This window comes from Mustela erminea, chromosome 5 (assembly GCF_009829155.1).
Source record: "Mustela erminea isolate mMusErm1 chromosome 5, mMusErm1.Pri, whole genome shotgun sequence".
In the NCBI taxonomy this organism is placed as follows: domain Eukaryota; kingdom Metazoa; phylum Chordata; class Mammalia; order Carnivora; family Mustelidae; genus Mustela; species Mustela erminea.
Genome location: NC_045618.1, coordinates 132,521,705 through 132,543,691, shown reverse-complemented (window position 1 = coordinate 132,543,691; position 21,987 = coordinate 132,521,705). Strand labels below are relative to the sequence as shown.

Sequence of the window (21,987 nt, the reverse complement as noted above, 5' to 3'; positions counted from 1 at the left end):
GTAGGCAACGTTCTTCCTGACGCGACCTGGCCTACCCAGAAGTCTATCACTCAGGGCACAGGGCATGCGCGCTGAGTTAGGGAGGTCTAACACAGGGCTTGAACTCGGGGTTGGGACTGTGGGAGGATGTGATGGGCCTCTGGCTCCGTGTTGAGGCTCCCAGGCCCTGTCTGCGACAGATGATTGACCTCCAGAGGAGTTGAGAGGATTTACTCTTCCTAAATGCTAATTGTCTTTCTCCTGGAGGAAGTTTCTGGTTTAGGCAGCTTCGGAAGCCCTCCTGCCCGGGAGGAAGACCCACTCAACACCCATGGAAGCAAGCCAGGATGCAGGGCCAAGGGTGGGAACACAGGCCTTCTGCAGAGGGCGAAAGCCAGCAGCTGTTGTTACCGAACAGGACATGGGCCCTGATGTGAGGAACGAAAATGAGTCTCCCTTGAGGCTGTTTGATCTGCAGAAGTCAGGCCACACCAAAGCCCTCTGTCCCAGGAAACTGGGACCCTCTCAAGGCCAAAATCTGACCCTGAGGGTCTAGAAGAGGAAGAGATACACAGGGCAGGTGGTTATTCGGGTGGGTATCTGCGAGGAGAGAGCCAGAACCCCGAAGCAATCTCAGGGACACTGAGATAAGGCTCATCTCTACAAAGAGGGTAGCCAAGAGCCCTTGGTGGGGCTGTGGTGACCCTGGGGTAACTAACCTATTCTAAGAGTTTCTGGAAAGACAGGGATGGAGAGAATTAGATAGAGGAGGGGGAAGAAAGGATCTAGGACCACTGACTTTGGCCGTCCAGGAGACAGCAGCCAGCATCATGGCCTCAGGGCCTTGGCGGAGTTACAGGAGGAAGATGGGCAAAGCCATTGGGAATGATAAGCAATCCCTGCTTAGGGAGATAAAGAGGCAGAGGGGAGGACCCTTTTCTGAGGCCACACTGAGAAAAATGAGGTCTTTGGATCTCTCCTGCAGGCATCAGGCTGTCTGTTCTGGGCACATTCACGGAGGTGGTGCACCCAATGTCTTAGGCTGGGCATGAGGGGAGTCGTGGTACTGATGCTGTTCACTCAGGATCCCAGCTCTCCCCCTGCTGGGCCAGGGTGGGCTCGTGCCCTCTGGCTCTTTATGGTTGGGTGGGACCAGGGCCTTAGTGCCACTCAGGAGCCAAGAAGTATGACATTTACGGACCAAAGCATAATTGTGAGCCCTCTGAAGAGTGCGGTTCCTTTTTCCTATGGAGACTGGCCACATTCAAGATACTGGCTCTTCCTTCTGGCGAGTTCTAGAGTCTGGAAATGTAGGGCATGACCCTCAGCTGACCCATGATGGACATGCGGCGTTGGTCGGATATAAACCTGGCTGTGTTCTAAGCTGTGAAGGCTGGGGTTGTTAATGCAGCGTAACCTAGTCTGTCCCGGCGCCCCCCACTGCTGGCCTCCTCCCTCAGACCAGAACCCCCACTGGTGATCACTGTATGGGAGAGGTCTGTGAGCGCGTGGGAGAGGGAAGGCTCTCCCCAATGGGAGTGGACGTCACAGAGCCATCTGCCGAGCCCATTGGAAGGCGCTGGATAAAGATTCCAGATGAAGCAGATTCTTCTGACTTCTGAACAGTCCGGTGTTAAGGGCACAGATTCTAATGTCACCAGATACCCTGGAGCTGTTCTACCTGTCCTGCTTGTATGTGGACGGGAGCCAGATCATTTTGATTAGACTAGGGTTTGAATTTTAGTCTATAATTACTGTATATATTGGTAGGTTCTCATGGCTTGGTCATCGGGGGCAGGAGCTATCTGTCTTACTTATCGCTAGCCCATGGCTGGGGCACAGCTGGAATGTTTGCTCACCAAAGAATGAGACCACATGACTAAAGTTTCACACCCTCTTGTTATGAGGCTGCTGAAGAGACCCCAGGAGACCCAGGGAAAGAGGTGCCCCAGGGACCAGCTTGCCAACTTGTCTGTACCCTGGGAAGACCCTGGCTCTTCCGTAACCAGGGCTTTAGGCTTTGCATGGGGGAAATGTAAGCGGGCCCGTCCCTGCTCCTGTGAGAGCACAGGGTGCTCCAGGGCCAGAAGCTTGGAGAAATTTGGATGCGGTTGGGGTGCAGGAAAGGCCTGGTAGTCTGCACGGGGTCTACCCCTTTTCGTGGGAACGACAGAAATGCCACTGAGACTTTGGATGGGCCACTGTCCAGAACATCCGGGCCTTCCACCAGAGACCTGAGTTGAAGCGGACAGCAGAGTGGTTTCTCAGCTGGAGAGAGAAAAAGAAAGAGAGAGGAAATTGACCAGGCTCCCGGGGTGATGGCTGGGTCTGTGGTTCCTGATGGAAACCTGGAGAAGTCTGCAGGCTACATCAGGCTGTCTTTGAGCAGCCTGAGTGTCTCCCCGGGCCGGCAACCTATCCTGACCTCCCAGCTGCTGTGTGCGTCTGGGAACGTTTCCTCCTGGTGAGAAGGGGACCATCCAGAGGCATGGACTGGAGCATGGGGTGAGTCTAGAGGTGAAAAGGAATGGGGCCTTCATATAGAAATGCTACCCCCTGGGCACTGCAGGTCTTGTACGTACTGTCTTACTTGGTCCTCACCAGGGCCTGTGAGATGGTTTATGGTTTGCATTTTTAGGCATCAAGATGAGCCAATCCAGGCCCGTCTCCACCAGAGCCTATGCCTATAACGTGGACTGGTTAGTATAAATCTGGTCTTTTTAGTGTCCTGGTATTTTCTTGGTTCATCTCCTTTAGTTTTACTTTTTTTTTTTTTTTAATGAAAAAAAATGAAGTCTAATGTCAAGTTTGTCCTGTTGTCGTGCTTAAACGAGGTAATCTATCTATTATGGGTAATCTGTAAGTCCTCACACAGCTAGCTCCTGGCACACAGAAGACACCCACCAAAAAGCAAACTCCCTCACTCTCCATTCTCCTGGAAAATGCCAGGCTTTCTGACTCCATCATGCTCATGAGAACGAAGAGTACATTTTGGCTTTGATTGGGGGCAGGCCAGGGTGTTAATGGGAGAGCACCAAGAGGGAGACATTGAGAGGAGAAGGTGACCCCGGGGTGCTGCAGAAAGAGAGCCATCTGTCCTCCACTCCCAGCTGGCTCTCCCCTTTGCTAAGACCTTCTAGGACTCTGGACTTGGCTTCCTGGTAATGTCACTGGAAAGGGGGACACCTCCCTTCACAAGGTATTTAGCTCCAGGACCCTGTGAAACCAGGCCAAGTGCTGGCCAGGTAAAACCTGGAGGCTGGTAGGTAGCTAGTCCTAAACTTGGGTCAAGGGCAGGATTTCTTTCCAGAGGGAACCTTGCCTTACCCCGCTTCCTTCCTGTCTCAGCCAGTCTTAGCATATAGCACAGGCCTCCAGCAAGCCTCGCACACCCCAGCCTGGCAAGGAGGGGGCGGTGCTGCCAGGAGCTGGCGGGATAGTAGCAGCTTCCAGCCAGCCTGGGAGGAGCCCACACAGCAATGTCACGGCCGCCTTTCGGCAGGGCCTGGGAAACAACACAAAGATCAGGGCTCATGCATTCATTCTTCACTCACTCACTCGTTCAGCTGGCATTTGCTAACATTTATCCAACGCAGGACATTCCTCCGGTGTCTGCACATGAGTCTTCTAAGGATGGGGTCCAAGCCCGAGGAGCTCACAGCCTAAACAGCTTTAGCAAGTGGGCCCTGGTCAAGTCCCCAAGCTCCTCCCAGAGAGACCAGCGTCTCCTCCATCATACAGGAGAGCGGTGTGGCTCAGGCGAGGGCTGTTCCCGGGGTCTCACGTATGTAATGTTGCTTGAGCTCCCCTGCTTTGGGAAGCAGATGGGACACCATCACGGAGGGGATGGAAGGCCTCGCGAGGTCCCCGAGGCAGAGACAAGCTGGAAGGCGGGGTGGGGGCAGCTAGCACCTGGGAAGGACCGAGAGGTGGTGGGGCCGCTGGCTGTGCTCCCTGATCTCATTTCTTACCTTGACAGTGTCCCTTCCTGACCATGATGTAGCCCTGGTCACACTGGCAGTGGTACGAGCCCTCCGTGTTGGTGCACCGTCCCCCGTGGCACACCCCGGGCTGCTCACACTCGTCTATGTCTGTGAACACACAGGGAAGTCGTGAGTTGGGCCAGCCCTGCAGGGAGTACTGGGGCATCACTGGGGAACACAAGGACGCCTGCTGAGGCCCTGCAGGAAATGCATCCCAGCCATGACTGGGGATGACCGGGGTGGGGTGGGGGTGGGGGTGGGGGTGAGGGCAAGTCTGAGACTGATCTGCCTCAGGCCTCTGTAAACCCCTGAGGGCCTTTCTCCCCATGGACGCTACTTTGGGGGGCCTTGGGGACCCTCAAAGCTGTATCCTCACTCTGAGACAAGGGCTACTTTTGAGGTCAGATGGCATGATCTGAGGCCAATAAAATCCTCTTCCTGACCCCCGTTCATCCTCCAGAGGCCTGCTCCTGGGGTTCCTAGGGGCCTTCTGGAAGTTAGGACTTTACGAGCCAGAGAGGAGCATCTCAGGCAGCTGCAGATCCCGTGAAGCGGTTTACGCCATCATCCCACAGTGTCCCTGTGCCCCACAGCGGCTCAAAAGCCCGACCTGGGTCATGGCACCCCCCTGCCTACGCCCTACCGGGGTTTCCTGCTGTTTCTGCCTGGCTCCCAACGCCTCTGCCACCTGGCCCCAGGCTCGCTGCGTTTGCTGATCCCCACCAGTCCGGCCACCGAGCCCTCGTTCACACAGACGACCCCATGTGGGGTACTTTTCTTCGCCTCAGTGGTCAGCAGTCCTACTCCCATTTCAAGCACTGGTTCAACTGATCACCTCCAGGTGGCTTTGGCCACTCCCCATTCCTTGCCCCCACATCATATCAATGGAGAATCTACCTTAGCCTCCCACCTCCCCAGGCACTGGTTCAAACTCTCCTCCGGGTCCCTGTGCAGATTAAATGAGATAATCCAAGTGGGGGGCCTAGCTGAGTGTCACGAGGTAAGCACTGAAGAAATGTTAGCTATTACTACTCTGGCATTAAACCCACCCTATAAATCTGATCTCCTAGGCCTAGCATGTGAGATCTTTCATGATCTGGCCCCTGTCTGCTCCACCCACTTTGGCCCCATGTCCCAGCCTCAGCCACACAGGACCCGCTTCTGAGCTTGGGCGTGTGATACTCTCTTGCCCTGAGTGGCTTCCTGCCCCTGGGGTTGGCTCTCTCCAGCTCATCTTTTAGGAGAGGTTGACCTCTCCCCGCCAACCGCCTATGCCCTTTCCCAGGGTTCCCTTAGGACCCAGCTATTATAGTAACTGTTCATTTACTTGATTTTTTCTCCCCAAGTGCTGAGACTGTCCCTCATTATCCTAATGTCTCCAGTTCAGAACCCCCCAAAGTGCTTGTTGCGTGAATGGAAAACTAACCATGTGGTTATGGACGGTGTTTTTTATCTGAGCAGTACTTTGTAACACTGCAGTGCCCAGCAGACTCCCCAGCAGAAGGTGTAACCCCCCTGCCCCAGGCCCGAGACTGGAGACTCTGCCCCAGCAGCACCGGAACCTGCATCTGAATCACTCTCTAGGCATTTCTGAAAGAACTAGTCCTCTCTCTGAGAAGCTGTGGTCCCAGTGGGAGAGGAAAGGGAACTCAGAGCCAGAGCCACATGTGGGCCCTCGATGAAGAACTTGGACGGGGGATGAGGCTGAGAAAACAGACTTGCTTTCTGGAGAAATATGGTCAGGGGAACGGAAGAAAACAGAGCTTAGGGCCCATAGGAAGATGGACTCCAGATGGATTCAAACAGACTGTAAAAGGTGAAACTCTAACTTCAGTGGAAGAATGTGCAGAAAGAAGACGCTTGGGTGGCTCAGTGGGTTAAACCTCTGCCTTCAGCTCAGGTCATGATCTCAGAGTCCTGGGATCGAGCCCTGCATCGGGCTCTCTGCTCAGCAGGGAGCCTGCTTCCCTCTCTCTCTCTGCCTGCCTCTCTGCTTACATGTGATCTTCCTCTGCCAAATAAATAAATAAAATGTAAAAGAAAAATAAGTGTAGAAGGATATCTTTGTAGCTTACAGTTTGGAAAGGACTTCTTAACTCAAGCCCCAACAGTATAAGAAATAAGGCAAAAAGGTTAATTTCAACACATGAAAATTAAGGATTTCTCTTTAAAAAGGACCTGTGGGTAAGGTTGTGGAAGGGGGCGAAATGAGAGACTTGGAATATCTACATCCAGGCAAGTGTCTGTGATGTGTAAGGGACTCCCAAGGTGCCACAAGAAAAACCAGCAACTGCTGAAAAACTGAGCAAAAAATAGGAAAGAAAGAAAGAAACTCAATGCCTAATGTATTAAGATATGCTCACACTTATTGGTAAAGTAAATGTTTTTAAAAATATCTAATGTTCAAATAATTTATATTGGTCCATTACTTATATTAATTTTAATTCCAGAAATGGTTATAATTTTTATTAATTAATTATATAAGTTAATGAAATTATTCACACATAATTAAATAATGAGCTACTGCTTTATAAGATTGGCAGAATTTAGCAAGTGGGTGTTATCCTGAGTAGGGGCCCAGCAAGTAGCAACCGAGCCCCCCTGGGAGAGGCAAGAGCAGCTACCTGGGGCTCCCTCCCTAGCTGCTGGGGCCAGCAGAGACAACCTGGCCCGGTGACCCCACTCCCTGAAGCAGCCACTGCTTGTCCCCAGCCTGGTGCCCCAGGCTGGGCCTCTGGCCTCCAACACCTGCCATGCAACAAAGCCCAGAGAAGCCCCCTTGTCCCCAGCCTCTCCCCTCACAACCCCCACGCTGTTCCGAGCTGCGCTGCTGAGTCACGTCCCAGAAAGCCTGCTCGTGCTCTGGCCACCCTCTGCTTACAGACCTCTCCTGCCGCTTACTGCCTGCAGGACGGTGTCCGAACACTTCAGCCAGGCACCCTGGCTTCACCTAGAGGCTCGGCCCCTGTCCTTTCCTCCTCAGACCCCACGCTCTAGTCACACTGGATTTATCATTATTCCCACTCTGCGCTCTGGTGAAATAAATGGTTTCCTTTCCGGGGATACTCTGCTTCCTCCTTTCCTTTCCAGCGCGTGGAAGGGAGCGTGTTGGAAGCCAACCACGCTTTGGGGCCAGAATGACTTTGATTCTGTTTCTAGCTCTGCTCCAGCTAGCTATGAGGTCCCGGGGATTTGGACTTCAGCACTCTGAGCCTTGGTTTACTGACCTATAAAATGGGGTAAGGCTGTCTACCACCCAGGGGTGGGCTGATGAGCTTGATGGGAGGAAGGGTTTAGGACAGTGTCTGCATTCTGAAGCGCTCACGAAATGCTGCCTGGGACCCTCCCGCCCCAGCCCCAATGCTCCCTCAGCGAACCCGCCTGAACCTTCCACAGAGAACCAGTGGCTTCCTCACCTGGATCCCACGCTCACACCCAACTCACTGCAGGAGCCCAGAGCTCACAAGGAGCCTGGCTCGCACGTGCTTAACACTTGGTGCCAGTGAAGGTCATGTGAAATTCTCCCACTCTGATTAAGTTAGCTGGTTTTCGCCTCTATTCCCCTTTTCTCCATCAGGGCACCTGCACGGCCTTGGTCTCTGCAGACCGGATCTTCAGGGGATTAGGACCTGGGGGCCGTGGTCATGAGAGGACATCCGGCTTCCAGATCTCCAGGAGGGAGCTGTGAGGGAGTGCTGGACTGCCCCGGTTGGAACCAGCCATGCAAGCCTCAAGGACAGCAGTGCCATCCTCCGGGTGAGGCTTCCCTCTGTGCATAACCTCTGGGCACTGCTTGGAAAGCGCTGCTTCATACCTCTGTGAGCTCAGTCATAAAAACATACGCGGAGGCTTTGTATCTCGGCGCAAGTGCTGGATATTCAAGGGTTTGGGCTGGAAGCCACTTTGCCGAGGGCCCTGCGCAGAGGGCTGCGCCTCCCCAGGGAATCATGAAGACTTCCAGGCTCTCTGAGCTGCAGGGAACCCTCTTGCAAAGGCACTCCCGCTCCCGCGTCTGCCAGGAGTCCCAGCTGATGTCCTCACACTTAACCCTCCTGACCCAAAATGGAAGCAGCTCCTAGTCACTCAGAATTCGGGGACTAGACTTTTAGTTTTCATCTCCAGCCATGTTCCCTGACCCTCTCACACTCTAAGCTCCAGCCACACCTCCTTGGGGCCTTGGTGAGTGTTGCTGTCTTTCAGGTTTGAACCTCTCCTTCCGGTCTGGTCTCAGCATAGGGGTCGGCTTCCACTCAGGTCCAGGTCAGAGCCCTGACTCTCCGTTCTCACAGCCCCTGCGCTCCACACACTGCAGTGCCGTAGCTGGGTGCTGTGAATGCCCAGACCCTCTTCCCCCTCAACACTCTGCATGGGGTCCTGGGCCCATCCCAGGGACGCAGGCGGGCTCGCTTACCTTGGCACTCCTGCGTGGTCCCCGAAGTGGCCAGCGTGTAGCCAGGGTAGCAGAAGCAGGAGTAGGAACCCACTCGGTTGACGCAGCGCCCTCTTCCCGCACAGGGGTCCCTCAGACACTCATTGTCATCTGAGCAGAGGAAGGTGGGGAGGGAGGTCAGGGGGACCTTTCTTTGGGCACCTGTCATCAACCTGCCCATGCTAGGAGCTGGACTGGGGATGGTGCTGTGGGTCGGCGGGGCGGGGGGGGGGGGGGATGAGGGAGGACAGGAGGCCGTGGAGATGAAAAATCTCTAAGGCTGGGGTCACAAAGGCTGCCCATAGGGCCCACTCAGGCACCAAGGGCCTGGGGCAGTGGCCCAGCACTTCCTTCCTGCCCCATGCCGCCCTCCCCCAGTGACCCCCTGATCACTTCCTTTCCTTCAAGGCACAGTGGATGTTTCTCTCTTGTGTCAAATTCTTGAGGGGTGGGGATCGGTGGAGACATTTCCAACTAGGGTAGGCCTTGGTCTGCTGTGTAGACAACAAGATGGCTTGTGGGTTGGGGGGGGGGGGTTGCTGATCTCAGAGGTGATGGCTCCAGGCCCTGGTCAACGGGGGCTTCCTACTCTCTTGGAGTCCTGGAGACTCATCAGACAGTGCTCCCAGAGTCTTGTTCCCCCAAAGTTAAGATAGTTTTTGTCTGCAGGGCTAGTACTCTTCTTCAACTCTTTGACCACACAGCACCGCTGGGACCTTCTGCTAGACTTTCGACTCTGTCCCCCACCCCTGAGTGGGCCCAGGGTGCCCCAGGGCGTACCCGTGCAGTAGGCCTGGCTGGGGTGCAGCTGGTAGCCGGGGCTGCAAATGCATCTGTATCCATCTGGGAGGTTCACGCAGGTGCCAGGCCCACAGATGTTGGTGGCTCCGGCGGCACATCTGTCGATGCCTGTGGGAGGCAGAGCAAAGCAGAGGTTATGGTGGGGGTGAGGACAGACAAAGGCTGTGGAGTAGGATGGGGAGACTGTGAGGGCAGGGCACAGGGGCCTCCGAGGACCCCCAGAAGCCTCGCTCCATTCCTGGCTGGACCCTCCCATATCCTTGTTAGCATGGCCTTGTGTAAAACCCCATGGCACTCCTCCCAGGACCCCGAGTCCCAGGATGGATCTCACAGTAGTGTATCCCCTCTGACTGAGACCCAGTGGGCTCCCCTGGCCCATGTCCCTGCAAAGGGCCTCCCCTGCTGAGGCCCCCAGCCTGCCCTCTCCCTGAATAAGGGCATGGCTCTCGCCCACAATCCCCAGAGCTTCCCTTCCCCCAGACAGATAGAGCTGGTAAGTAAGGTGTTGAGGGACACCTGCCAGAGGGAGAAAGGAGAGGGGGTGCTGGGGCCAACTGAGCAGGGCCTTGAAAGCCATGTTGAGACAGGCCTGTGAGAAAGGGGGTCCTGCAAGGTGGGGTACGATCGGAGCTATCTCAGAAAGACCATGCATCTTGCCATGCTCAGAAAAGCAGCAAAAGGCCGATGGACTGGGCGGGAAGGCACAGGGGGCTCTTTGAAACCCACTGAAATAATTCAAACAGGGGCTTCCCTGGGTGGTGGTTATGGGGTAAAAAGTGGGGAGACATGCTGAATTCAGGCATAGTTTGTCGACTTGCCCAGACTCAGTACTGAGACAGCATAAAGGCTAGCTTTTTTGAACTGTGGACTCAATACCAGAAAAGTGCCTGGCACGTAGAGTGTGCTGACTGGACATGTGACCAAATGCATGAGACGCACTGGCAGCCTTGTGTCTGCCCTGAGGTCTCTGATGTAAGCCCACTCGCCCAGGGCCTCCCACCCTGCCCCACAGCATGAGGTACCTCCGGAGACCCAAGGGAGGGGACGAGGCCTGTGTTGGCCCACAGGAGGGCCTCACAGCCTTTGCTAAATGGGTCTGTTTGCAAGGGTACCCTGTCCCTGGCCGGCTCCAAGTTTGCATCAGCGCAGGGGCCTTGTGGGGACCCCCTGCCTGGTTCTAAATATCTTCCCAGAAGGGTAAGATTGGGGGAAAGCAGGGGAGAAGGAGGATTAAGCTGTGGATGGTGACTGCGAGGGAGGAGTCTGTCCCCCCATGATGCTGAGAGCTGCTGTGGGCTTTTCCTCCTGCTCCTCAGCCCGGTCCCTGCCTCCAGACCCATTTTCCTTGTCAGAGAATGCTCAAGGGAGCTCCTGAACCCAGCACCTCTTGCCTGCCCAGCAGAGGGGGACGAGGACCATCCCTGGAGCAGTGCACTAAGCACAGAGAGAGAAAGGGGGCCTGGGAAAGGACAGCAGGACACCCTGGTTCAGCCCTGGGAGGGCCAGCCCCCTTCTCCACCCCGCACTCTCTAGACTGTTCCACCGGGCTGCAGGGACTCTCTCTTTGCCGGAAGAAATCCAGAGCTACCCCTCTCCCCTGAGGTGAGCTGAGTCTGCGAAGTCAGCCAGCCCCCAGCGAGGGCACACATGAGGGCACGCACACGTGAGGGCACACGCACGTGAGCACACACGTGCACAGGGAGCCGCTGTGGCATCACCCTCTTGGCTCCTCTCAAACCAAGTCCCCAAACAATGAGCCTTTGAGGAGGGCACATTCCAGAGCAAGGTGGATTTGCCAGGCATTGCCCCCACGCCGCACGCCCTCACCATCATGGCCGGCGGAGAGGGGAACCCGGGCCCCAGACAGTTAAACAACCTTGACAACAGAACCGCTTTCCTTCCCGAAAGCCGGCCGTCCCTGTGGGCAGGAGGCTGCCCACTGCCAGGGCTCTCGGCAGACTCAAGGTCAATGCCCCAGGGAAGCCAGGCTCCCGGAGGCTCCTTGCACTGCCCTTCCTCCGGGAGGGGCCCAGAAGATCCTAGAAAGCCCAGGAGGAAGAGGCGCCCCCAAGCCCTCCCTTCTCTTTCTCCTCCCCTGCTTGACCGATGCTCCTGATGGGACTCCTGGGTTCCCGAGGGACCCCGTGAGATGAAGCCAGGGCCGCTGAGCCTGAGCGGGAGTTCACCAGAGGCCATGTCTCTGTGGGCGAGGCCCTGGAGCTGGCTCTGCCCGGCCGCCCCCCACCAGGCAACTGCAGGTACCTGAGGGGCCCAGGGCCGCCAGCCCCTCGGTGGTGGTGGTCACGTGCTCTTCTTCCTGGTGGTCTGGAACCCCCTGGCCAGGAAGGGGTAGCGTTGGTCTTTCTACAGCATCTCCTGCAGGGGGAGGGGGTGGGGAGGGGAGAGAAGCTGGGCCATGGCCCCACCTGCCTTCCCATCCCCCGACAGCATTCCCTCCAGAGACACTGGCGGGGTCCCTTCCCTCCTCCTGGCCTTCCGATGGCAGAACCAGGCGTGGAGTCTAGGGCAGCTCAGCCCTGCGGCCTCCTGGGCTGCTGAAACTTAGCCCGGTTCCAGATGCAGTCAGAGAATCAGAGAGCTCTAATGGGACCCCGAGCACATCTAGTCTCAGCTTCCGTTTTGTGGGTCACGAGACAGGTTTGTGACAGAAATGGCCAGTGATTCAGAGCCAAACAGCTCGGTGGACACAGAGCCCCTGGGCAGTGCCCTGTCCCCAACTCCAGTGACCCTCAGCAAGCTGGGGTCTGCAGAGCTCGAGCCATTTCCCAGAGGAAGTCGGGACATGGGGGAAGGGCTCTGGGGACCTGCTGGCCTGCAATTCTGCTTTGGTCTCCTTTATACAAGTGGCACCGTGAAATGCAGAAAGGGTGCTGTGGCTGGGGAAATATTTGCAAAACAGCTCATTGTCTTTCACGGACCTTGCTGCACCTTGGGTGGATAGAGCGCCCCCCAAAAACAGCACTCACATGTCACCCATCCACAACCTCATCAGATCCGAGGCCCGCGTATCAGCCCATGACACAAACTCTGTGGTGTGTCTTTCCCTCCCTTCTGTTTTCGGGGAGCCACTAGGGGCAGGGACTCACCTGGGACCCAGGCAGGTACTTGGGTAGTAGTGCTGGTTGTGACCTGTGCAGACAGAGAAGGTCACTGTTGGTTCCTTGGTGCCCCCACCGTGACATGCTTTCTCCCACCACACTCACCCCTGCTTGCTCACTTTCTCGTTCCTTCTAGCTCTCAATGAGTTCTTCCTCTGTGCTGGGCACGTTGCCAGCCCTTTATGTCCCTGGTCTTAACTAATCTGCTCAACTAGCCTAGGACAGTAGGTTGTGACGATTAAGGGAGCCGTTGTCTGCGCAGTGTCACATCAGCAATGCTTGACGATTGTCCCAATGTCATGAGCCCAGATAAAGCAACAGAAACTTGAGGTTCACTAGCTTCCCCAGGGTCACAGGACAAGAGTGTTGAGGCTGAGACCCTAGGCCATACCTCGTGTCCCTCACCACAGCCCGCAGCCAGTAGTGGTGACCAAGAGGAGAGAAGGGGCAGAGGATGACAGAGGGTCAGGGACACGCTGGGGGCTGTGAGGACATGGACAGAGGACTCTGGTTTGGGAGGACAACACATGATGCCCCAGGGAGAGAAGCAGCTCCCTGGAGAAACCATGTTTGGGGACAGTCAGGTCTGCAGGTAGGAGGGGCAGGGGACAGGGTAGGGATTGGCAGATGGGTGAGGGAAGAAGCAGGTTCACTCTTCCAGAATGTTTTTCTAAGAGGACATTCGGTTCTTTACAGGGGAATCCTGGGCACAGGGAAGGGCGTGGAGTGCTTTGAGACCATCCACAGCCGTTTCCACTTCCTCGCAAGCCACCCGCACAGGAGATCTTGAGGTATAAGCAAGTCATGCTCCGGAAGTACGGAATCCAGAATTAATCTGGAACCAGTTCTATCTAGATCTTATCTGCAGAGCTGGGACGAATGGGACGTGTTCTTACCTCCTTTCTGAAGGGGACCCCCGAGAGAATACTTGTACAAGAGCTGTTCTTACTTCCCTTAGGGTAAAACCAGGTCTCTGGATGGACCCGCCCACTCCAGCATCCCCTCACATAATCCATCTGTCTCCCTTTCCTCTTTCGGGAGACAGCGCCCTGCCGCGTCAGTGGGGACCCTCTCCCACTCCCTGCCATGCTTGCCCAGCCCCTGCTGGGAGGATACACTCACCTGGCCAGCCTGAGAGTCTCCTGAAAAGGAAAGGTGAGAGCATGAGCTCAGGGAGGAGCCTGGCTGCCTTCTCCCCTCCACCCATGGCCAGGGTTTGTTCAGTCTCTGATGTCCTGAACTCTGTCCCCAGAGGTCAGCCGTGGAGAGAGTGCAGAATCTTTTAACCTGCTTCTGCCCCTCCCGCCCTGCCGGGACTGGCCACCAAAGATCCCCAAATGCCAGGTCTGGAGGGCCTGCCTACAAGGTGGCTTCATCGGTGAGAGGAAATCTCCAGCCTTTCTCTAAGGCCTCAGGGAGAAGTCCCACCCCTTCCAGGGCCAGTCCGCCCATCAGTCCTAGCTGTAACCCTCCTCTTTGCTCTGCCACCTCCTCCCTCTCAAGCCTCCCAGCAAAGCCTCCGCCCCTTGCCCTGGGCTATAGCTCCAGGGAACCATTCTAGAAAGAAATGAGCTGCTCCTGGTCTGGCCAGGCTCCAGTTCCCAAGACGACTAGGGCTCTGTCCCGACTTCCCTGTCTGTTCCAGATTCGCAGGGCAATTTTGGCCATCACATAGCTCTCCTGGTCTTAGTATATCCTTGGCCTCCTGCACTGTGGGCTACTGGAACCTGGGTGTGATTTCAGTATGGTTTTTTGGGGGGCCCCGCCAGGGGCACCTTGGCCTTGTCTTTCTGGCCCAAGCCTCCTGGGCCCCTGGTCATTGAGCTGGAGTTGGTGCCCCGACTCTAAGGCCAGGGAGGGGATCTACAGCCTCGGACTCCCCAGGATCTCCCCGCCAGCTCTCAGGCCTTGCAGCCAGCGCTAGCTCAGAAGCAGCAGGGCTGGGGACGGAAAGGCCTGATCAGCTGGAGCTGGGGCTGCCGCTGACCTCTCCCACTTCCATTGGCAACACTTGGGGTGTAGGCCTCTTTGATCCCACACATCAGGGGATGCAGGGGAGGCCTTCCCAGCATGCCAGGCGAGGAGGTTCCTGGGGCCGGGAGCTACTGCTCTAAACTCCCTCTCCGAATGCTCCAGAGCTGGGAAGCCGGGTGTCCACCAGGATAAATACCCAGAAGCTCTTGGGGGGTTGGGAGGGGGGGAGCAGGGGAACACCTCAGGCCCCTCCCGCAGCCCAGATACCCTTGTCAGGGACAGTCTTGGCCTCCAGCCAGGTGTCAGTGACGGCCCGAAGCTGCTGCCTCCCCTCAGACCCAGGCGCGGTCCCGAAGCTCTTCAGCGGGTGCTCCCTGGAGGGCCTGGCCAGCTCCTCCTCCTCTGCCTTCCTCATGGCCAGGCGGACATGTGAGCTCGAGTAGGTGTAGCCCTGGCCAGCAGGGCAGATCTCCCCGAAGGCCTCTGCAAGGTCAAGGGTCAAAGGACAAGCTGAGGGGCACAGTTCCCGAGGGAACCCAGGGCCCTCCCTTTCCTCCGTTCAGGGGGACAAACAATTGTTGCAGTGAGGGAGGAGGGACCCAGGTTGGGGTGAGGAGTTGAGCAAGAGGGAGGGAAGACTAAGGGTCTGGCTTGAAGGAAGCCCTTGGGGGCCAGAATTGTGCTGGGACAGAGGCTTACCTGTGCCAGGCAGGGGGCATCTCTCACACTGGCTGCCCCAAGCTTTGCCCACCCGGCTGCAGCAGCAGATCTGCTTGGTGATGCTCTGGGCCAAAGGTAGGGCGCAGGTACCAGGCCCCACCGACCGGTAGCACAGCCCCTGCTGCATGGAGATGGCCTTGTCGGCTGCAACAGACATGGCAGGGGGGTGGGCAGGGGGCCGGCCTCGGGGAAGCACAGGGAGGAGAGGGGCAGTGGGTGGGAGCGGCTGCTGGCAGTGCACACCCGGCTGGCCTGGCCCGAGTCTCAGTCTGCAGCTCTGGGCCGTGGAAATGCGCAAAAGAATGTGGGGAGGAATGGCCACAGGTAGAAGGCTTCGGGATCTCCTTGTGCTAACCTACTGGATGGGCCCCTTGACTCTCCACCTCCCGTGGAAAGCCCAAGGGCAGGAAATGGGAACATGCCGGCTTGTCTCCAGGTGCTGGGTTTGCAAGCATTTACAAAAGCCTGCCACTGGCCTGGCAGCTGTGCTGTGTGCTCTAGGGCCACAGTCTCCCTGGGAAGATGAGACAAGTTGAGAGCTGAAGGCCTGATGGGAAGCTTTGAGGACAGGGACCTTATTTTGGCCATCTCTGTAGCACAGCACCCTGGGCAGAGTCTGGGGCTTGGGGACGCTCAGTAATGCTCGCTGGACCCGTGTGCATGAATCAAAATGCTGTGGGCCACCGAGAGTGAGAGCTATGCTGGGTTTAGGTGGTAACAATACTACCAACATTGTCCCCCTTCTTGTCCTTTGACAGTGACTAGTGAAGACTGTCCTCTTGTATATTATCTCAGCAGAGGATGAAGAGCTCATGCCACATGGAAACAGACCAGATTCCTTGTTGGGCTGGACAAGGGGCTGAGGGATGTGTGGAGAGGACAACACTCAAAGCTAAGCAGTCGATGACCCTGGGGAAGTCCAGGTCAGGACCCAGGACTCAGCAGGCCAAGTTCAAATCCCTGCTCCAAGATCAGCCACATGACCTCCCTGGGATTTACCGTCTTCATGCATCAAATAAGAATGATGATAATGCCATGGGGAGGAGACACGTGTTTCTTTCTGCTCGGCATCCACACCCCTATGTTCTGGTGAAAGCACCCCGGTTTTCCTATGGGATCTACCCTGTCTACCATTCTGTCCATGTGGAGTGGAGGCTGACCCTATTTCCTAGCTGAAAGAGTCTATACCCCTGGTCATAGCGAGTGGGTCAGGGATGGGCACTTGACCAAGTGGACCCAATGCTAATAATCAGCTTTGGGACTTTCCCTGGATTATTACAAAAAAGATATTTTTATTTCTTTATTTTTAAATTGGAGTTTGCAGGACTGGGAGATGTAGGCCTACTGTCTGGTGGCCACCTTTGACGGAATTATGAGATCAATACAAAGGAAGCAGAGCAAGGGGCATCCCAAAAACACTGTGTGTGCCTGGATCCAACCAAGCCTGAGGCATACCCACCCCTCGACTTCCTAGTTGTGTGGACCAAGGAATTATTTTTGCTTACAGTGGTTTGAGTTGGGGTTCTGTCATCTGTAGCCCAAAGGCTCCTGACTAATATACTTTAAAAAAAAAAGTTTATTTGTTTGTTTGTTTAAGTAATCTCTACACCCAAAGTGGGGCTCAAACTCATGACCCTGAGATCAAGAGTTATACGCTCCACCAACGGAGCCGGCCAGGTCCCCCCTGACTAATATACTTTCTTCACGATGATGGAGGTAAAAGTGCCTTGTCAAAGGTCGTGATCAGTTATTGGTCAGTCCATGAGCCTAGGTGTCCAGGTATAATCTCTGCTCTCAGCAGCCACTTCCCTTGGGACACTGTAGGAAATGGCTCGGTCCCCTTGAGCCCCAGGGTGGAGGTGACCTGGTTGAGAGTATCAGGAGGCTGCCCCAGCCCAGAGGGGGGTGGCGCTTGCAGACCAGCTCTGGTCAGCTGGTAGGGAAGAGGGCAGAGCTCAGAAAGGAAGCGCAGTGGGTAACAGCAAGGAGGGAGACAAAAATAAAGAACACGCGAGGGCCACCTCTGCCTCTTGTATTAAGTTAGCATCTCTTTCTGGCGCTAATAAGTAAAAGTCACTTCAGGAGTTAAAATTGTCTGTCCGAGAAAGCAATCTAAAGTGGCGGTGGGATGAGGAGAGGGAGGGCTGTATGTCCCTGAAGGCATCGGTCACATGTCCCTGTCTCCATGAAGTCTCCCTGAGAGCCCTCGGACACGCTCTCCCCACTCTGGCCTCTTACTGTCTCCTCTCCCTGGACACACGGACTGGGTCCTGTCTCATCCTTCCCGTCACACGGGACGCTCCTTCTGGGTGGCGCTGGAGTCTTGCTCGTCCTGTGGCCTCCCCAGACCTAGTTACCAGGTGGTTTGTGGATTGAGGGCCTGGCTAGCCTCGGGGAGCTCTGCAGAGCTGGGGGACAACCTGACCTGGGCTGCCCCGTCACAGATGCCAGTCAGGACTGGTTTTATTCAGTTCTGGTCAGGCCTCCTTGCCCAAGGAGAGCCGTCTGGGCTGTGGCGTCAGCTCTGCTCTCTGGGGGCGCTCCCAGCCGGGGCCTCTTCCAGCGGGAAACCACAGAGGCTGCTGGAAACAGCTTCCTGGGGGTACACACATGCACACACACAGGCACACAGTGTGTGTGCACACACACACAGACACGGTGCTGATATGACCAGAGACACGTGTGTATTCATGGATGCGGACACATTCAGAGCCACGAGGGACCCCGGGTTTGTGGAAAGGCCTGGGGGCCAGGGGGCAGCATCGGACGTGCCACAGACAGGCCCTTTCAGGAAGGCCTGTCCGCAGTTCCGTGATCAGGCTGCCAGACTCAGGCCGGGAAGAGGCAGCCAGGGCTTGGCCTGACATTGCAGCAAATACAACAATCTCCCCAAGGTAATGAGGCCGCAGAGGGAACAGAACGGATTAGGGAAAAAACAGAAGTAGAAAATCCCAAACTGCAAAGCCCCCAAAGACAGGCCAAAAACCCAAACCGAAGTGCTAGCTGTCTCCTCTCCAACAGGGGGGTTTGGTTTTTATACACTGGGTACACTGTACACTCTACACTTTGTACTGGGTTGAGACACAGACCCTGGTCTGGGGATGAGGCCTGGGGGAAATGACTGCTCTGGGCCTGGCCGGCGGACCCTGAGGATCCCATCTCGCCTCCCAGTGTCCCCCACCTCCGGTCCCCACCGACACTTACACACGCAGCGGCTCCTGGACGGGTCCAGCATGAGGCCAGGCCCGCAGGTGCACAGGTAGCTGCCTCTGGTGTTCACGCACTCCGAGTCCTTGCACACACCCAGGCTCAGGCACTCGTTGATATCTGCGGGGTTGGAGGAGGTGAGGGAGAGCCTGCTCCCCCCACCCAGGCCTTGGGGAGGGGAGGGCCCAAGGTATAGAACTTCCCAAAGGGACAACAATAAGAGAGCTGCCATCTATTAAGTGTGGTCCCACTCTCCGTGCCTCAGTTTCCTCATTCATAAAATGGGGACCTTATTTGTAACTCCCAGATGGTCTTGTTAGGAGAATAAGACAAGACGATAATTGCAAATCACTTAATTCTGCTCACTGGTAATAATGATCGTAATGTCAAGAGGTACTGTTTCTTGAGTGCCTATCACTGGCCAGGCACCACACCACGTGCTGGGCACGTGGTACCTCGTTGGGTTCTTACCGACAATTTTATCAAGCAGGTCCCCGTGGCTTCATTTTATAGATGAGGAAACAGGGTCCAGGAGTAACTTGCCCGAAGTCGCTCAGCTAGTGAGGGGCGTGCGGGGGTGCAAACGGGGGGAGCAGATAAGGAGACAGTTTGGGTTGGAGTGGGGAGAGCCATCTGCTCCGTCCTTCCTCCTCAGACTTCCTGGAGGGCCTCTGCAGCCTCTCCCCTGGACCCCAGATCTTGGGACCATGTCCACTGTGAGCAGTGGGCTCGAGGGAGCCCAGCAAGGACGGGGTTCAGGAGGGTGGAGGCAAGCGCGGAGGGCCAGAGGGTCTGGAGGGCATGTTTCCAGGAGGCCGAGAAGCCTTGGGCAGGCCACACACAGCCTCCGAGACCAAGGGATGCTTGTGCTGTTCTTCAAACAAGGGAGCGACATTGGCATCCTTTGTGATCTCAAAAGCATTTCCTTCTTCCTGCCAAGGGGAAATCTCAACCCTCACATTCTAAGCTCCTGAAAGTCTTGGTGATGGTGCCTTTGCTGATGATGGTGAGGGGGGAAGATTTGGGAGGAGCCCCCCCACCTCCAGGGCCAGGACACTAGACACAGCGACCCCGTCACCAGAGTCACCTGCTCACCCATAGACTTCAGGGAAAGTGGCACTGAGCACGGAATGAAGGGGCTAGAAGATGGCCCAACTGTTCTCTGGCAGGACACCCTGCTGGGAGGGAGGTGCCTGGGGAAATGCCACCGAGCTCTGGGCAGGGGAACAGGCCCATTTGCCTCCGGACTGTGGCCAGAGCGCTGGCTCTAAATCTGACTTGCCTCCTGGAGGGGCTCCTAAGCCCTCGCCCGGTATCCAGTGCCCTTCCCCCCATTTCCGCAGAGCCTGTGGGGGCGCAGGCGGCTCTGATGAGGCCCTGGGATGCCTGTGTTGTCTCCTGTGGCCACACAGGCTGTCCTCCCACTCGCCCAACCCTTCCTTTGCGTGTGTTCCTCCCTCAGCCAGGGGAATGCCTGCATCTCCTTCAGCTGGTCACCTCGAGTCACTCTTCACGCCCCGGTCAGCTGTCACCTGAAGCTCTTCTCCTACCCTCCCGGTCTGGGAAGGGGCACCTACCATGCCATGCCATGGCACCCAGGGCCTCTTCCTAGCAAGAGCACTTCTCCCATGGTGTGTAATTGCTTAAGCGCCTATATTCACCGGGGGCAGCCATGTTTGTCTGTCGCTGGGCGCTAACACCCAGCCCAACACATGCAGTTCCTGACAACAGCCCCAGCTCGGCCGGTGGCAGGAGAGAAGGATGGAGACAGAGAGGAGGTGACGCACGTGGGTGTAGAGGTGAGCAGGTCCCCTCCCAGATATGGAGACATGGGAAGGGGGGAGGTTTAAAGGGCAAGGGGGGTGCTCCTGGGGGTGGGCCCTTTGGCTTCCTGTATCCCTTGGGGCTCAATGGAGGGAGGACCGAGAGCTCCTTTGAGATCCTGGGAATAACTTTAACCCTGTGCACTGGGAAACCTGCCAGGAGGAGAGGGCCCTAGGGACAGTTTAGATATGAATGGCCCTACTGTCCCATCCAAGGGCAAAACTAAAGACCTCTCCACACCCACCATCCTGTCTACTGGGCCTCTTTGCCCCCAGGGGAGTCTGACCTTGGGCTGGGTCAGAAGGCTGCCCTTTTGCCTGCTCCAAGCACTTTATCCATGGGCCAGAGATCCCCTTTGGGCCTGGCACCCCCCAGGCAGACAGCCTAGCCACCCCAGGACTTCCTCAGATCCCTCTCTCCTGGAGAAGCCTCCAGGGGGAAGGGTGCTTAGGAGGCCATCTGGGTCAATGTCCTGTCTCTAACCCAGCTTCATTTCAAGTAAGCCATACAGACAGCACCGTATCCAGTTGTCCAATGGAGAAGCCGCCTCAGCTCCCCACTGACCTCTGCCAGCCCCAGGAGCCTCACCGGGGGAGGCTTTACTCATCTCTCCTACTGCCAGGCCCGCAGCCTACAGGGGCTGCCTGCTCTGAGCCTGAGCTGCTCAGTGGCAGCAGCTGCCCCTCAGTGAGGGTTTCTGGACGCCCCAGTCATCCTGGGCCTACGCACCATCCCCACTGGAATTCCCCATAGTGACAAAGCCGTAGCTGAGCCTGGCTTCCATCCCTCTGTCCCAAGGTGCCTCTGAGCCTTGCCCCTCTGAAACGCAGAGTGTCCAAGACCTCAGTTGGTTAACAGCCTGTCAGCCAGGCCATCCTGGCCAAGGTCCGTGCTTTCTGGTCCCCTTTTTCCTCCACCTGTACCTTCCCTCCCCCCGCTCCTGGCTGTGGGAGGTGATTTCTTGGGGGGAGTCCCCAGAGGTCCCCATCAACTCAGGCTGACTAGATCCTGATTCCAAGTCCTCCCATGCCAAGGAGACTGGCCGAGGGGGTGAGGGGATGTGGGGACAGGGACAGCACCCGCACCCGCACCCGCACCCGCACATACAGACCCCACAGTTCCAGAGACGCACCTGCCTCAGGCAGGGGGAGACGGGAAGAGGGGCGGGCTCAGCTCCCAGGCCCTTTCTGGTTTGCTCTCTCATAATCCCCACAACTTCCTGAGGCCCCTGGAACCAGTAGCCCCAACTCCCAGAAGCCGGGGCTTAGAGGTGCCCAGTGAAGACCACTCAATGCCACTGGCATCCTCAGGCCTTCATTATCCTACCCCCTCCCTCCCCACCGCCCCAAGCCCAGCTCTGGCCCCGGGTCACCCTTACCTTGGCAGTGAGTGAGATTCAGTCTCTTGTACCCTTGGGGACACTCCAGCTGGCCATTTTCGATCACTGGGGAGGCTGAGGAGTAAAGATAAAGACAGATCTCACTGCAAGGCCCTTGGGCTCCCCGTCACCCATGCTGAACGTGGGGTGCCACCGACTGCACGGCTGTGAGGCCCTGAACCCCCAAGTCATTCCTGTGGGGAGCTGTGCCCCCTTGGCTACAATCCCTTCCCCGGCTCTCACCAGGTTACTCTTAACCCACTTCTTTCCTCCAAGAAACATCACTCAGCGACTATAGGTCTCGTACATGGTTATAACATGACATACAGAGCAAGTAAATGTTGTACATTCCAGTGGAATGAAACCAGTCTCATATATTTATTTATTTAGTATTTTGGTTTTGAAGTAATTACACCTCTGTAGGAAGTTACAAAAAATAGTGACAGAGAGGTCCCTCGTGCCCGACACCCAGTTTCTGCTCATGGTTCCATTTTCCGTAACTATAGTTGTTTTCTCAGTTTTTAAACAAGCAGATGCAACAATTCACAGTCTAGTCCTAAGTTCAGTTCATTT

The 21,987-nt window shown here is 56.4% G+C and overlaps 1 protein-coding gene across 2 annotated transcripts in view; it reads right to left on the bottom strand.

The window, feature by feature from the left end:
• Positions 1-21,987, bottom strand: part of LTBP2 (latent transforming growth factor beta binding protein 2) — a 101,933-nt gene that overhangs the window by 14,523 nt on the left and 65,423 nt on the right. For both annotated transcript variants that reach the window (XM_032344930.1, XM_032344931.1), the window contains 10 exons: positions 21,415-21,489; positions 18,210-18,332; positions 14,985-15,149; positions 14,553-14,768; positions 13,434-13,453; positions 12,300-12,342; positions 11,455-11,568; positions 9,172-9,300; positions 8,374-8,502; positions 3,951-4,070 (listed from right to left, as the gene is read on the bottom strand). In XM_032344930.1, coding sequence (XP_032200821.1) covers positions 3,951-4,070; positions 8,374-8,502; positions 9,172-9,300; positions 11,455-11,568; positions 12,300-12,342; positions 13,434-13,453; positions 14,553-14,768; positions 14,985-15,149; positions 18,210-18,332; positions 21,415-21,489 — 1,134 coding nt within the window. The remainder of the gene's footprint in view (positions 1-3,950; positions 4,071-8,373; positions 8,503-9,171; positions 9,301-11,454; positions 11,569-12,299; positions 12,343-13,433; positions 13,454-14,552; positions 14,769-14,984; positions 15,150-18,209; positions 18,333-21,414; positions 21,490-21,987) is intronic.